The sequence below is a fragment of the Trachypithecus francoisi genome, unplaced genomic scaffold (genome assembly GCF_009764315.1).
Source record: "Trachypithecus francoisi isolate TF-2019V2 unplaced genomic scaffold, Tfra_2.0 Lachesis_group0, whole genome shotgun sequence".
Lineage (NCBI taxonomy): Eukaryota > Metazoa > Chordata > Mammalia > Primates > Cercopithecidae > Trachypithecus > Trachypithecus francoisi.
The window spans coordinates 141,837,412-141,853,464 of NW_022681453.1; the positions used below are offsets into that span (position 1 = coordinate 141,837,412).

General features: G+C 53.9%; 1 protein-coding gene across 1 annotated transcript; it reads right to left on the reverse strand.

The window, feature by feature from the left end:
• Nucleotides 1–11,247: 11,247 nt before the first annotated feature.
• Nucleotides 11,248–15,654, reverse strand: CUNH3orf86 (chromosome unknown C3orf86 homolog). Its single transcript, XM_033212270.1, is given in 4 exon segments — nt 11,248–11,632; nt 11,634–11,917; nt 14,009–14,048; nt 14,557–15,654. Coding segments are annotated over 4 exon segments (774 nt in total). The 5' UTR covers nt 14,929–15,654; the 3' UTR covers nt 11,248–11,554.
• Between the last annotated feature and the right edge of the window lie 399 nt (nt 15,655–16,053).

Here is a 16,053-nt window from a genome sequence, read left to right on the forward strand (position 1 = left end):
GAGCAAATGTCCCAGGAAGCCAGACTGCTCCCATGGGTGGTCCTTGGCCAGCCTAAGTACCCCTTATTCCATAGCAGTTGGGCAAGAACATGAAGAAAGAAATGGAGCAGACAGTGCCCCAGACAGATCAGACCCGCTTCGGTGCTGTGGGACCCTTTTCCCCCAAGTCTTGGCTACTACAACCTGGTTCTCTTGACTGCTCAAAACCCTTCCCTCAGGCCAGGTGCAGTGGCTCACACCTGTAATCCCAACTACTTGCGAGGCTGAGACAGGAGAATCACTTGAACCCAGGAGGCAGAGGTTGCAGTGAGCCACTATCGCACCATTGCACTCCAGCTTGGGTGACACAGCAAGACTCCATCTCAAAAACAAAACAAAACAAAAAACGCTTTCCCTCATGGGAACTGTTACGGAGCGTTTTAGGGATTTTCTTCCCTAAGCTGACAGATATTACATATCGGAGGACTGAGGCCCAGACTAGGGAAGATACTTGTCCAGGGCCCTTCTGCCTGCTGCAGGCAGGAGAGGTGAGATTAGAATCCAGGTGTCCCAGGATCTGAGCAGGCAGAAGCACCCCCGACACTGGGCAAGCCCACCATGAGGTCAGCACAGGTCTAGGCTCACCACCACGTGGGCCCTCCGAGCAGCACTGCTCCATCTGGGAGGAGGGTAGGCTCACAGCAGAGAAAGACACACAGGCACCTTAGATGTTCCCTGGGTGGCCAGGCGCGTCAGTCCTGGCACGATGGTAGGAATGAATGAGCCGGCAGCTGAGAGGGCCTAACTTGCTTCTACAGAACCGCCCTGCAGTTTGGGTCAGGGTAGCACCCTGCAGCTCTGCTCCCCACTGCTCCCATGGGAATCCCGGCAGGCCTCGCCCCTCACACCTCCCACCAGCTAAACTGCTCAGGAGCCCCATTCTCCCTCTGCTCCAGCCAGGGCATGGGGCACACTGGGACCACAAACGTGCCTAGGAGTGTCATGCTCTGGGTGATGTTTGCACACCTCTGCCCCAAAGTGCCCACCACCAGCCTGAGCAACATAGTGAGACCCCTTGTCTACTAAAAATAAGAAAAATTAGCCAGGCATGGTGGCACGTGCCTGTAATCCCAGCTACTAGGGAGGCTGAGGCAGGAGGATCACTCGAGCCCAGAAGGTCTAGGCTGCAGTGAGCTATGATTGCTCCACTGCACTCCAACCTGGGCAACAGAGTGAGACCCTGTCTCAAAAAGTCCCTACCACGCCACTCATCTGGGGGGAAGTGGCTCAGCAGAGTGTGCTGCCCAAACTAAAAGGGCCATCAGATTTTCACCCTCACAATCTTCAGAAGTGGGAGGTGGTCCGTTTTTCTTTTTCATTTTCTCATTTGTCACTACCATGGGCACTGGCCTAGACCTGTTGGCCGCCTGCATGAGCCAGAGACTTCTAGGTCAGCAGGACAGCAGAGATGCCTCAGGAGGGGCCGTGTGATTGGGAGGCAGGGATAATCTGTGTAGGTGCCAGCCCTGGCGCCTCACTTTTATCCCCACCCAGAAGTGCAGGATGTTTTTTGTTTTTTGTTTTTTGGTTTTGGTTTTGGGTTTTTTGTTTGTTTGTTTGTTTGTTTGTTTGTTTTCGAGATAAGGTCCCCCTCTGTCGCCCAGAATGGAGTACAATGGCACTATCTCACCTCACTGCAACCTCTGCCTCCTGGGCTCAAGCAATCCTCCCACCTCAGCCTCCTGAGTAGCTCATACTACAGGTATATGCCACCACGGCCAGCTAATTTTTGTATTTTTAGTAGGATCGGAGTCACTATGTTAGCCAGGCTGGCCTCAAACTCCTGGGCTCAAGCAGTCCACCTGCCTTGGCCTCCCAAAATGCTGGGATTAGAGATGTGAGCCCCTGTGCCCAGCCCATGAAGTGCAGGATTTTTAAGCCTTGGGGTAAAATTTTTGGTCTTTTCCTTTCTTGTCAGTCATCCCATAAACACTGAGGGAGCGCCTCCTGTGTGCAAGCCCTGTCTGGGGCACTGAGGACACAGCAAGGAGAAACACACTGCCCTTGAGGAGCTGGCGCCGCAGACGCTGATTGTCGCGCAGGCTTCCCTCAGTGCACTGGTTTCCTGTGGCTGACCTAAGTTATCCACTTGGTGGTTTAACACAATAGAAATGGATTCCCTCACAGCTCTGGGGGCCACGCATCTGACATCAAGGTGTCAGCGGGGCTGCTGACCCTCCTCGGGCTCTGGGTGAGATCCCTTCCTTTGCTTCTTGCCCCCAGTTCCTAGTAGTAGCTGTTGGCACTCCCTTACTTGCAGCTGCATTTCCCCCAGCTCTGTCTCTGGTGACATAGCCACCTCCTCTTCCCAGTGTCCTCCCTGTGTCTCTGCCGGTCTCTTATGAGAACATGTGTGGCTGCCTGTGATCCACCAGATCACCCATGACAAGCTTCACTAGAGCTTAACTCCCAGGAGCCTTAACTGGATCATATACTTTGCTATGTGAGGTGATATCAAGGTTCTATGGGTTAGCAAATGAATGGATGAGTTTGAGAGCCACCACTCTCAACCCTCTACACTTGGTGGCTTGGCCTCAAGAGGGGCCCTGGAGAGGGGACTCCCTTCTAATCTTTCTTTTTTTTTTTTTCGAGACAAAGTCTTGCTCTGTCGTCCAGGCTAGAGTGCAGTGGCACAATCTCTGCTCACTGCAACCTCCGCCTCCCGGGTTCAAGCGATTCTCCTGCCTCAGCCTCCCGAGTAGCTGGAATTACAGGCACACGCCACCACACCTGGCTAATTTTTGTATTTTTAGTAGAGACGGGTTTCACCATGTTAGCCAGGCTGGTTTCAAACTCCCGACCTCAGGTGATCCGCCTGCCTCGGCCTCCCAAAGTCCTGGGATTGCAGGCGTGAGCCACACGTCTGGCCTTACCTTCCTTTCCTGGGGGCTCTCCAGCAGCCCTGTGTGCAATATTGAGACTGTCTACATCCTTTAACAATTATTTAACATAATTTAACAATATTTATATTAAACTTTTCATGTTTGTATTTTTTTAATTTTTTGAGACAGGGTCTGGCTCTGTCACCCAAGCAGGAGAGTGGTGGCACCATCACGACTCACTGCAGCCTTGACCTCCTGGCCTCACGCCATCCTCTCACCTCAGCCTCCCAAGTAGCTGGGACTACAGGTGCACGCCACTAGGCCCGGCTAATTTTTGTATTTTTTGTGGGGACAGAGTTTCACCATGTTGCCCACACTGGTCTCAAACTCCTGGAATGAAGCGATCCACACACCTCAGCCTCCCAAAGTACTGGGATTACAGGCGTAAGCCACCACACCCGGCCTTAAACTTCTGTTTAAACCACTGTGTGTTGGCCAGGCATGGTGGCTCACGCCTGTAATCCCAGCACTTTGAGAGGCCGAGGCGGGTGAATCACCTGAGGTCAGGAGTTCGAGACCAGCCTGACCAACATGGAGAAACCCCGTCTCTACTAAAAATACAAAAATTAGTCAGGCGTGGTGGCACATGCCTGTAATCCCAGCTACTCAGGAGGCTGAGGCAGGAGAATTGCTTGAACCTAGGAGATGGAGGTTGTGGTGAGCCGAGATCACGCCACTACACTCCGGCCTGGGCAACAAGAGTGCAACTCCGTGCCCCCCAAAAATAAATAAATAAATAAATCACTGTGTGCTTCTGTTTTCTGATTGGACCCAGACTGATACACTGATTCAGCAATGCCCCCTGCCATGAGTGGGAGGTCAGGCTTGGCTCCTTCCTGGGCACTCCCCAGCTAGAGGCCTATGTGCCCTCAGCCTTTGAATTTCTGCTCGCATGTTGCTTGATCATTTAAAATGGAAAATGTAGTGACTGCTGTCATCCTCGGTGCTGAGAGATAGCAGCCTTGCTCCTCATGACCTTGGCCTTAGCAGCTCACCTCTTCCTCAAAGTAAGGTGCACAGGCTGTGCAGCTGACACTTCTCCCCAGCGGGGTAACCCCAATGTGTTCCAGAGGGAAGAGTTGTACAGTCGTGTGGTCTGGATGGCTGGGGCCTCACTGTGTGTCCAGCCCAGCTATAAACTGGCAGGTGGGAAACACTTACGGCCCAGCTGCTGAAAGGAGGGTGTCTGTGGCGTGTGAGCTCTGCCGTGAAGTCGAGGGAGGTGATGGGCATACATGTGGAATGGAGCCAGCGGCCGTTCTTAACTGGGCCCTGCCATTCTCACTCCAGGCACCCACTGTCCCTAGAGTGACCGTCGAGTGCTCTGCTCTGGGTGTGTCTCCCAGTCCCTTCTCAGTCAGAAGCAATGACAGTCACATTATCCAGCCCACGGGGTGATGTCTGGCTCCACATGGTTCGAGGCACAGCTTATCTGGCTACCCCCTCCTCTCCCATTGTGCAACCTCAGGGCAGGGCCCATGTCCCATCCCAAGACTGCCTCACCAGGCGCCCTTGTCTCCTACCAGCCGAAGTCCAAAGTGAGTCCAGGGAGGTGTCCTAGCCCATCCCCCATGTGGGCCTGGAACAGGAGATGGCACAGGCACTGGGCACAGGGAGGAGCTGCCCCCACTGAGTAGTCTCCTTGGGTCAGAGCAACAGGTAACCCCCCATTTATGAGGGTCAGGGCAAGACCCACTCACTCTCTCCAGATGTCTCTTAGCCAGAGGGCCAGGCAGGAGTCTTTGAGGGCTGGGCTCCAGACATCTTGCCTCCCCATGCTGAGCCCATAGAGACTCTCAGCAGCAGAGGGAGGGAGGAGCAATGGCCCTCTTGGGCAGGTGGCCTCAGCACCGCAGGGCTGCATACAGCAAGCCCCTAGCCCTAGGAATCTGTTTCCCTCCTCAGCCAGGGCTGGGCTCCCCTTATGTACACCTCATTCCATGGAGTCTTTGCTGCAGCCTCCAGGGTGGGCACAGAGCAGGGACCACCCACCCATCCCCATCTTCAGCTTAGCTGGCCAGGAAGTGAAGAAGCCAGGCCCCAAATCAAGGCCTGCTGGCTCCAGAACTCGATGCTCTGCTCACTAATGACTGTACACCCAGCATGGCCCCAGGCAGGGAGGTCACCACAGGATGGAGGCCACATGTTCAAGGAAACCACACAGGGGGCCCTGTGTACCAGACCGGCAAGGCGACGGCACACATATGACAAGGACTGGGCTGAGCCAGGGTTGTGTGCACTTCCCACACCCCTCAAACCCAGGGCCAGGGATCACTGCAAGAGGAGCCAGCCAGGGCCATCTGGTGTGTCCCAACCCAGGGCCCTCCCCATTGCCTGATCTGTAGGGCCAGCCCATCCGGGCCTGGGGCTCACTGGGGACCTCTGTCCCAGGCCATCACCTGGGATGGCTGGAACTCTCTGGTCTGACCAGAACCACTTCCTTGGGGAAAGGTGAGCTCAGCAGTGGGACAGCAGACAACTTGGATGTTCACGAAGCCATCTTCCCCTAACAGCCTGAGGTTAGAATGTCCTTCATCCTGAATGGTTGACCAGCTTCCCTAATGTTGGCTTAAGCCCAAGCAGGCAAGGCAGTGGTAAGACAGAAAGAACTTTCTGGCTACCAGAGGCCTCACCAGAGTCAGAATGTGGTAATCCCATCACTTGGGAGGCAAATCAGTCACCATAGAGCATCTCAGGGCCTTGATGGCCACCCAGCTGGACACATGAGGATGTCTCTGGCCTTATTTCTCCAGCATGTAGTAGGTTCTCAGTAAACATGTGAGACAGGTTCACACAATCAGTGTGCCTGAGGGCTGTGACAGGCTCCCAAGGGCCACTTGCCCTTGTCCATGAGGTTGGTATCCAAGTGGCTCGAGTTCATGGGTTCCCCTCCTCCCACCCCTCAACCCCCCATCCATATAGGTCACCGATGGGGACATGCAGGTCCAGGGAGCAAGGCTCAGTGTCAGGCCGTCACTAAAGCAAACTCCAGCCCACAGGGACCTGGCACAGGGTAGGAACAGGGACCCTGGGGGTCAAAGGGGAGTCATGCCCTCTGGAGGACCTTAACATCCTTTGTCGAGGACCCTCTGAATGTCTTCTCTTGGCTTGGCCCAGCAAGCATTGGAAGCCTTACTGGGGAATGGTCATGGGAGGGTCACGGGCACCTTCAATTTCTAGCAGAGAACCCGGAAGTGAGTTTCCCTGCCTTGCTGAGTTCATTTTCGGGGGGCAAGACCCAGTTCCATGCTGAGGGTGCTGACAGTCCTTAGGGCTAGCCCCTTAGGGGCTCCTGGCCCACTGTCCCGGTGCCCCTCCCTAGCCACCACCAAGCACCTGAACACCAGCTTCCCAGCAAAGCCCCCACCCACAGTAAAGAACACTCCGAGGTCTGCCCACCGTAGGCCACACGGGTTTGGAGGACAGGGACCAGATCAGGTTCTAGCCACACTAATATTTTCCTCCACCAGAGCCTCAGTGTCAAAGGAGCTGCTGGAGGGTGTGTTCAAGAAGAGTGTAGCGACAGAAGCCGAGACTGTCCCCACCCCTCTCCATCCTGCTCCCTGCCCATCACTCCAGGTCTCCATGTCAGCTCTACCCCCGCTTCCCACCCTCTCTCCCCCACTCTACCTACCTGTGCAGATGGCCTGTCCCTGCAGATATCTACGCCATCTCAGCCCGTGAGCACTCCCCTGCCCACCCTTCACACTTTCAGAACTGCACACCCTGCTCAAACACCCTCTGTGGCTCCCCAGGATGGAAGAAACAGTTGCAGCTCCTCAATGGGTCTCTTAAAAACCTCCCACTCCCACCTCACCTCTTCCTGCCCATATCTGCAGCTGGACCTGCTGGGCCAGCCAGCACCCTGACCTGCTCTATTTCAGCTTCTGGCCTCCACAGCTTTGCTCAAGCTGTTCCTGCACTCCAGAATGCCCTCCCCATGCCTCAGGACCCAGTGGCTCCTCCTGTGCCCCACCTCAGCCCTCAGAGCTACGCACACAAACTCTGCAACTGCACTGCATGGAGCTCTGACCCAGGGGAACTTGTCCTTAGCTCCAGGCCTGCAAAGGAAAGCAAGAGGGAGCATTTCACATGGGAGAAGCCACTTGAGTGGCTGGGGGAGAGGCACGGAGCTGGGAAAGAGCAGATGTGAGAGTAGTCCTTGAGTCAGAAGGCACTAGAGATGGTGAGGGAGCAGATAAGGTGGCTGGGGGCAGAGGACTGGGTCTCTCCCAGAACGCCCCGTCCTTTAGCCACACCTGAAGACGCATACCCAGCAGCTGGGGGAGAAAGGGAAGGACGGCGCCTGGATGCCCCTGGACAGGAGGGTGCTTGGCTCAGGCCACCCCCAGCCCTGGTAGGAGTGTGTTGTCAGTAGGACCCTGTAGCCATCTGCAGCCTGAGAGGCCCTAGCAGGGCTTGCCCAGACTCTGCTTGCATGCCTGCAGTGATGGAGCCCTCACTCACTTACCAGGCAGCTCACAAGGTGGGGTGCAGCTCTGAACAAGCAAAACCTCCTCTGAATGGAACTGAAATCTGCCCCTGGGGCTCCCCATTGAGCTCCCCACTGACCCCATGGTCCCTGAGGGATAGCCCCTGCCAGACCCTGTGTCTCCTCCTCCAGACCTGGCAGCCTCAGGACACTCAGCTCTTCCCCAGGAATCACCTCCTTGGGGTACAACTCTCAGATGACCTTGACATGGTTTGACTGTATCCACACCCAAATCTCATCTTGAATTGTCATTCCCATAATCCCCATGCATTGTGGGAGGGACCAGGTGGGAGATAATTGCATCACAGAAGTGGTTTCCTCATATTGTTCTGTGGTAGTGAATAAGTCTCACAAGATCTGATGGTTTTATAAGGGGTTTCCCTTTTGCTTGGCTCTTATTCTCTCTTGTCTGCCGCCATGTAAGATGTGCCTTTCCCCTTCCCCCATGATTGTGAGGCCTCCCCAGCCACGTGGAACTGTGAGTCCATTAAACATCTTTTTTTTTTTTTTTTTTGAGACGGAGTCTCGCTCTGTCGCCCGGTCTGGAGTGCAGTGGCCAGATCTCAGCTCACTGCAAGCTCCACCTCCCGGGTTTACGCCATTCTCCTGCCTCAGCCTCCCAAGTAGCTGGGACTACAGGCGCCCGCCACCTCGCCCAGCTAGTTTTTTGTATTTTTTAGTAGAGACGGGGTTTCACCGTGTTAGCCAGGATGGTCTCGATCTCCTGACCTCGTGATCCGCCCGTCTCGGCCTCCCAAAGTCCTGGGATTACAGGCTTGAGCCACTGCGCCCGGCCTAAACATCTTTTAAATTACCCAGTGTTGGGTATGTCTTTATCAGCAGTGTGAAAACAGACTAATACAGACCTGGAACCCCCTCACCCTTCCCTCATCCCCAAACAGGCCACCACCCCCTGACATAAATTCTGCCTGGGAGACATGAAAACCTGAGATTTGGGCTTTACTCAAAACATCACCCTATCAGAGCTACAATGCAGTAAGTTCAGCTCACCTGAGTGGGATCTCGGAACAAACCCCCAGGAGCAAGTCAGCTGAATGCATGGCCTGGGCACCCTCCCTGCCCAGGCCTGACAGCTTTTGTCTCTATGGTCTGTGATCCCCAAGGACACTCAACTCCCAAGATCCCCCTAGTTCCCACTCCTGCCACTGGGGGCAGAATGTGAATTCCATGACCAACTAGCCCTCTCTTCACAGTTGTGTGGCTAAAGAGTCTCTCCACCATGGCCGGGCGCGGTGGCTCAAGCCTGTAATCCCAGCACTTTGGGAGGCCGAGACGGGCGGATCACGAGGTCAGGTAGATCGAGACCATCCTGGCTAATACGGTGAAACCCCGTCTCTACTAAAGAATACAAAAAACTAGCCGGGCGACGAGGCGGGCGCCTGTAGTCCCAGCTACTCGGGAGGCTGAGGCAGGAGAATGGCGTAAACCTGGGAGGCGGAGCTTGCAGTGAGCTGAGAACCGGCCACTGCACTCCAGCCTGGGTGGCAGAGCAAGACTCCGTCTCAGAAAAAAAAAAAAAAAAAGAGTCTCTCCACCTGTGACCCTCCATCTCCTCATCCTTTAGGGAGTGGAAGAATGAGATCACCCCCAGATCCCTACTCATCCCACTTCCATCCTGCCTACCCTTTCCCTACCACACACACAAACATATTCTGGCCTGGGGAGAAGTTACTGTTTTATTAACTGCAAGGCCCCTGTCATCCAACACAGGACACCAAGTCCACGTGAAGGGGGGCCACACCCACTGTCAGTTGTCTTTTCAGATTAGAGACCCTGAGAGCTCAAACTGGTAACTGTCTTGGAAATGGGCAACAAGGCCAACTTTAGTAGGAAACTGCTGCCCAGGTTTTTTCATACATCCACTGTCAGCAGAAGAGGCCCTGCCAGGCCACAGGGCAGAGCACTGAGCCATGCTGTCCCACAAAGGCTCTAGGTGGCCTGTCCAGGGGATTTGTTGCCCTGGAGACTCTGCTGGTGTACACTGAGCCCTGATCCCCACCCCAGGGTGAACTCAGACTCCTGCTGCAGGCTGGGCTTGTATCCCTCTGGGCAGCTCTATGACACTTGCTGGGGCTCTTGTGGTTGGAGGAGCATGGGGCTTAAGAGCCCAAGCCAGGTTAGGACTGGAGGCCCTGGTCCCAGTCACTCTGCGCGAGAGACCCACAGCCCCTGCCCTGGCAACCTTTCCCTCCAAGGCCCAGGGCCCAGATGACCTTGCAGGCTCCGGCCCTCCCTCTGCCCTCCAGCCTGGCCTGATCTCCGTTGTTTGCTGACCACGTGGCCATGCACAGGTGGATGTCCTGGAGCACGTCATGAGTGCCCACCAACAGTGACACCAAGGACTTCATCAAGGCCACCCTGCAAGGGGCACAGGGAGTACACACCAGTCCTCCTGCCCACCCTGTGGAGCGTTGGGCCCAGCCCTCTGCCACCCTCAGAAGCAGCCAGGCCCTCAGGATCAGCCGACCCCAGCCCGGGGCTGACCTCCATGCTACCTCTTGTTCCCAGTGCTTTGTCACAGCCTGTAGGTTGAGCAGGCTTGACAGACTGGCTTGCTCACTCCCATATTGTGCAGGGAGGGAAACTGAGGTCAAGGTAGGCAGAATCCTGCCAAGGTCACAGGACGTAGTGGCTGCAGATTTGAGGCTGGATCCCAGGCCCGTGCCCCCAGCTCAGAAGGGTCAGGGTCCTCCATGGGCCTATTTCCTGGAATAATTTAGAAGCCCTAGTCGGAAAGAGACATGGAGCCAGCCTAACCTTTGACCTCTGACCTGCCCCACCTAGGATGAAAGGCTCTGGAGGCCTGGGTTCGGCCAAGAATCAGATGAAACCTGGGAGACACCTGGGTGTGATGATTGCAGGGCTGGGCTGGTGTAGCCTGCTGAGGGGCATGGGAGGGTGTCTCTCCACCAGGACTCCGTGGTTAGGCACCCATGAACCAGGAGCACCAGGGTCTCCTCTTTTGGTTAGCTCTGCTCTTCCTCGCCCTCAGAAGTCCACTTCCTTGGTACCCAGCAACTCAAGCTCCTCGTGGCAGGGAACAGTGCTCCACCGGCAAAGCCAAGGATGCACTGCAAGGCTGGCTAAGGCTCAGCTGCGCGTCAGATTCTGGCCGCACCCACCTGGCATTGCTCTGCATGCCCCACTCCCCTCCGGTGTTCCTGGTGTACTTCAAGTCCATCCTGATGACACATTTCACCTGGAGCTGCTCCGGTACAACTTGGAGCCACCCAGCACCTGTTCAGGGACACTAGTGGGGCTTTTCTAGCAGCTTCTCCTCAAACCAGGTCATTCTGTGTCCCCAGGTCAAGTCCATGTCCTTCCCCCAGGACGCACTCCTGTACCCGCAAGGCTTCCTCCAGCCCTTGGCCAGCCTGATCAAGGAGCGCCCGATCTGTGATGGGGCTGCTTCCCACACTGCCTGAGTCACTCCATGCCTGGAGGGCTGAGAGGCAGTACCCAGAGAAAGCACAGCGCTGGGGACCGGGGTGACCCGGCCTAAAAGGGTGGTGTCCACTGCTGGCTTCCTCTAGCCTCAGGCTGTCTCAAAAGGTGGCTCCATGCACGGCCCCAGCCCCTCCCTGCCCTGGATGCTGTCCTCAAGCCCAGGAGGTCCCAGGCTGTGCCCCAGTGACACTGGGCCTGCAGGTCCGTCATCCTGGCTTGTTCCCATTCCCACCCAAGGAGGTCTGGCTCTGGCTAGAAACTAAACATATTGCTTTGACACCAATGTCAGAAGCCCAAAGAATTAAGAGTAAAATACCAAGATGGTTTGGTATTTCAAAGGAAAGTAAAGGAAGCTCTAGGAAATGGTATGTCAAAATCTAAGTAAAATTTTACTGGGTTTGAAGGCATTGGGCACGTTCCTGTGAGACCCCCAGGGTCAGGCCTGTGCTTCCAGGGAAGGCAGATGGGGCCCACAGAGCCTGGCCACGGGTGGCTCAGGAAGGTGCTTAAAGAGGGTGGCCAAATTTTCTTAAGATTCAAAAGGAAAACCAGTTACTCCCAGTAAGGACATTTTTCAGCTTGCCGGTGAAGTCCCAGGGTGCAGAAGGGCTGAGAGGAGAGGTTGAGACTGGTGGCTGAGGGGCTGGTCCCAGGGGCCCGAGTGTGGGCAGAGTCACTCCTGGTGACAAGATAGTGACAGGGATTGCTGAGAACGGTGGGGTGCTCCTCGCTCCTCCGGCTTTGGCCTGGCCCCAGGTCGGTGCCGATGGGCGGGGGTTACCTGAGCCTGAGTCTTTCAGAGAAGCCTTAGATGGAGGTGCAGAGGCAGGCCTCTGTGCAGGCGGGCCCTGGGGACGGCAAGGAGCCCCCTGCATGCTCCTGGGCCGAGATGGGGGCTTCTCTTGTGGGCTCCCAGGAGAAACAGCAGGTGCATCTGCCTTCTGCGGGGGGTAGGTGATTTCTCCGCTTATCTCGTTCACCCAGAAAAACATGTCTAGAGGTTTCTGCCCCTGTCCAAACTGACTTCTAGACATACCTAAAAGGGAGAAAAGTGAGACAACACAGGTGGGCCTTCCAGCCTCCAGATGTCGGGTGGAGGGTCAGGGGGAACTGCCAGGTCCTGGGTTTCCCTCAGCCTGAACCTTTTACTAGGGGACTCACTCTCTCTCCTGGAGCGCCAAGCCTTCCTGGGACAGGGACAGGCCTAACTCGAGGCTCCAGATGAATTCTAGGGTCATTTTCTTCTTAAATGGTCTTTTCAAAATGTTTTAATCTTAACCAAGTATATACTAAGTATACTTTACATCCTGACCTAGTTCAGAGATGTGTGTGTATACTAATAATTTCATGGAATGAAAATAGTTATGTACAATAGTGTCTGATATTTTCAATTCTTTTTTATGTAATTAAATCTACTATATTCCTTAAGAAAATGTGATTGCCATGCGAATTTGTTTTGTAAGGAAAGCAGCAATGATGAACCGTAGCTTGAAAAACACAGTCTTCAATTAAGAGAAGGATGGAGAATCTGATACAAAAGACCAAAAAAAAAAAAAAATCACTCTTGCAAAGTTTACACAAACATGACCATGTGTGGTTAGCAGAATGGTCCCCCAAAGATGGCCCTGCCCTGATCCTTGGAATCCATAACTGTGTTTCATTATATGGCAAAAGGGACTTTGCAGATGTAATTAAAATTATGGACCTTAAACTAGGAATATTATCCTGGATTATCCACGTGGCCCAGTCTAATCACTTGAGCCCTAAAAGGCAGAGAGCTTTCTCTGACTGGCATCACAGAGATGCAGCAGCAGGAGAAGTGAGAGAGATTCTAAGCATGAGAAGGACTCAACCCACTATTGTTGGCTTAACGATGGAAAGGGCTTAACGGAAACTCTGTCAACAAAATGAGCTTGGAAGTGGATGTTCCCCAGAGCTCCCAATAAAAGCTGGAGGTAGACAAAACCTTGATGTTAATCTTGTGAGACCCTAAGCAGAGCCACGCTTGCTGACTTAGGGACTTCAGTGGTATGAGACAATAAATGGGTGTTGTGGCTGGTTCGGTGGTTCATACCTGTAATCCCAACACTGGGAGGTAGGAGGATCGCTTGAGCCCAGGAGTTCCAGATCAGCTTGGGCAACATAGGGAAACTCATCTCTACTACTACTACTACTAATGATAATATAAATAAATTAGCTAGGTGTGGTGGCATCCACCTGTGGTCCTAGCTACTCAGGAGGCTGAGGTAGGAGAATCCCTTGAGCCTGGGGTGGTCAAGGCTGCAGTAAACTGAGATTGCACCACTACACTCCATCCAACCTGGATGTCAGAAGGAGACCTCATCTCTAAATAAATTAATAAATAAATAATAAATAAATGGGTGTCGTATTGAGCAGCTACACCTGTGGTCATTTGTAAGAATAAGTCATTTCCTGGCCGGACGCGGTGGCTCATGCCTGTAATCCCACCACTTTGGGAGGCTGAGATGGGCGGATCATGAGGTCAGGAGATTGAGACTATCCTGGGTGAAACCCCATCTCTACTAAAAAATACAAAAAAAAACTATCCGGGCGTGGTGGCGGGCGCCTGTAGTCCCAGCCACTTGGGAGGCTGAGGCAGGAGAATGGCATGAACCCAGGAGGCGGAGCTTGCAGTGAGCCGAGATCACGCCACTGCACTCCAGCCTGGGCGGCAGAGCGAGGCTCCATCTCAAAAAAAAAAAAAAAAAAAAAAAAGAAGAAGTCATTCATTTTCTGTTCTTACAAATGGCCACAAAAGGAAACTTCTATGCCACGTGAACACGTTCTCAGGATCAGTTCAGGAGGCAGCCTGCAAGTCTGGGCAACTCTTCCTACTTTCTTTCCATCAAATTCCTTCACCTTCTTTAGAACGGACACAATGACTGTCAATCCTGAGAAACTTCAAGGTGCGCTACCTAGAATATCAACCGGCTCAACCAAAAGCTGATCCTGACACCTGCGTCCTACAGGAAGTTCTGATTTGCTCGGGCGGAGAGGATGTCCCCAGCATCCCCTGGTGGTTGGAAACAGGGGGCTCAGGGGCTCAACAGTTAGAGGCTGGCCAGGAGCTAGGGAACTGGATAGGTACCAAGGGTTTGAAGCTTACCTGTCGGAAGGTTCTGGGGTGGAGGAGCCTGTGGAGGGAGCTTCAGAGAGCAGGAGGAACATTAGAAGCCTGGGCCCCCTACAATCTAATCTTTATTGTGTAATGCGTTTCCCGCCCTATCCCAGCCTAGCTTCTGCCTGGCGATCTCAGACCCCTGCAGGGAAGCTCCCCACTCACCCCTGCGCCATCCTCGCTGTCACAGTGCCTGATGCCCCCCACCTGGAAGTGTCTGCCAATTGCCTTTCCCTGCCTGATTTCCAGCAGTCCCATCACATGGCTCCAAAAACAGCATTGGGGTTTTTTTCTAGAACCCAAATTTACAAACAAGGGGCAACGTCCTCTGACAGGGTTGGTTTGTGTTCAGTATAGTGGAAGCCAGGGCCACCTGGATTAGGAACATCTTGTGATCTGCTCCCTACTCCCCTGGGTCTGGCTTGCTGGGCCTCACACCCTCTCCACACCCTGCTCTCCCTGAGAATTAGATGCAGCCCCCATGTCACCAGCTGCTTACTGGGACCGCCCAGCCCAGGCCCACCTTGAATCCTCACCAGGTTCCGCACTCTGTGGACGCAGCGGCTGCTGTGTGTCCCATGGAGCCAGCCCATGGTGCTGGCAGAAGATGGAATGGTCGTCCTTCTGGGCTGGCCCCAGGTCACCCAAGCAGGCTTTTCTCCTCTCCTCACCTGCCTGGTGGTGCCCACCCGATGTGGGGCGGTCCATAGGGCTGCTGGAGCTGAGTGAGAAAGGAATCCCTTCCCAGCCCCCAGGGGCTCACCCAGCAGCCTTTCCCCGTTGGTGCTAGTAGCCTTGGGCCTTCCCAGAGACTGCTGCAGGCCTGTCCTTAGCGTGAGGCCATGGCTAAGGTGAAGCAGAAGCCTCTGTCCCCCTCCCCTCCCTGACTCAGCTTGCCTGCCTGGCATTGCACTTGGTGAGGCCAGGTGTGCTTCCCCCCTTCCTCCCCGGGGCCTCTCCCCTTCGGTCCACACAGGGGCAGTTTCCCCAGGAAACTCTAACTCATTCCATTACCTTCCCCCAGTTGATCTTGGAAACCCCCTTGCTGTGAATACTGGCAAGCTTAGGAGCTTATTCCTCCCACCACGTCATCCAGCTCTTGATCAGTGTGCTCTGAGGACTTTTGTCTTCCAAGCTTTTGACAATCCTGGATGCTGGTTAGTCTTTGGTTGGCTCCAAGACACAGTGTCACACAAGTACCATCCTGTGGACACGCTGAAGTTCCCAAGGAGTCTTTTCTATCGAAAACTCGGCCTCTTTCAGGCCAAACACTGGCTCCCTTTTTGTGCATAGCTTTCTAACTGGCACAATTTCCCCAAAGATAATTGAGAATTATAGTGATCACTTTGGGGAAAACTCTGATATAGACAAAACAAAAACAAAGCAAAATTCTGAATATCCAAAGGTCTGCTGTCTTTAATTGGTATGAAGAGGCTCCTAAACACAATCTGGACTCAAAAAGTGCCTCTCTAAAATATTCTTTAGCTATAACTAATATGAGCATCTTTTCCTTCATGAGAATCTTTTCTTTCCTTTTTTTTTTTTTTGAGATGGAATCTCACTCTGTCGCCCAGGCTGGAGTGCAATGGCACCATCTCAGCTCACTGCAAACTCCCAGATTCAAGTGATTCTCCCACCTCAGCCTCCTGAGTAGCTGGGATTACAGGCATGTACCACCACGCCCGGCTAATTTTTGTATTTTTAGTAGAGACGGAGTTTCATGATGTTGGCCAGGCTGGTCTTGAACTCCTGACCTCAAGTGATCCACCCACCTCAGCCTCCCAAAGTGCTAGGATTACAGGCATGAGCCACCGCGCCCGACCAAGCATCTTTAAATGTTGACATTTCCAATGCCCTTTCCACGTTTTGTGAAAGGCTTCAGGTCCAAAACTGTCCCTATGTTGGGTAAACAAAAAAGTTGGCTGGCAAATCACTCTATTGTATAAACATCAATATTTGGCTAAACTTTTTTTTTTGAGATGGAATCTCGCTCTGGTTGCCCAGGCTGAAGTGCAGTGGCGTGATGTCGGCTC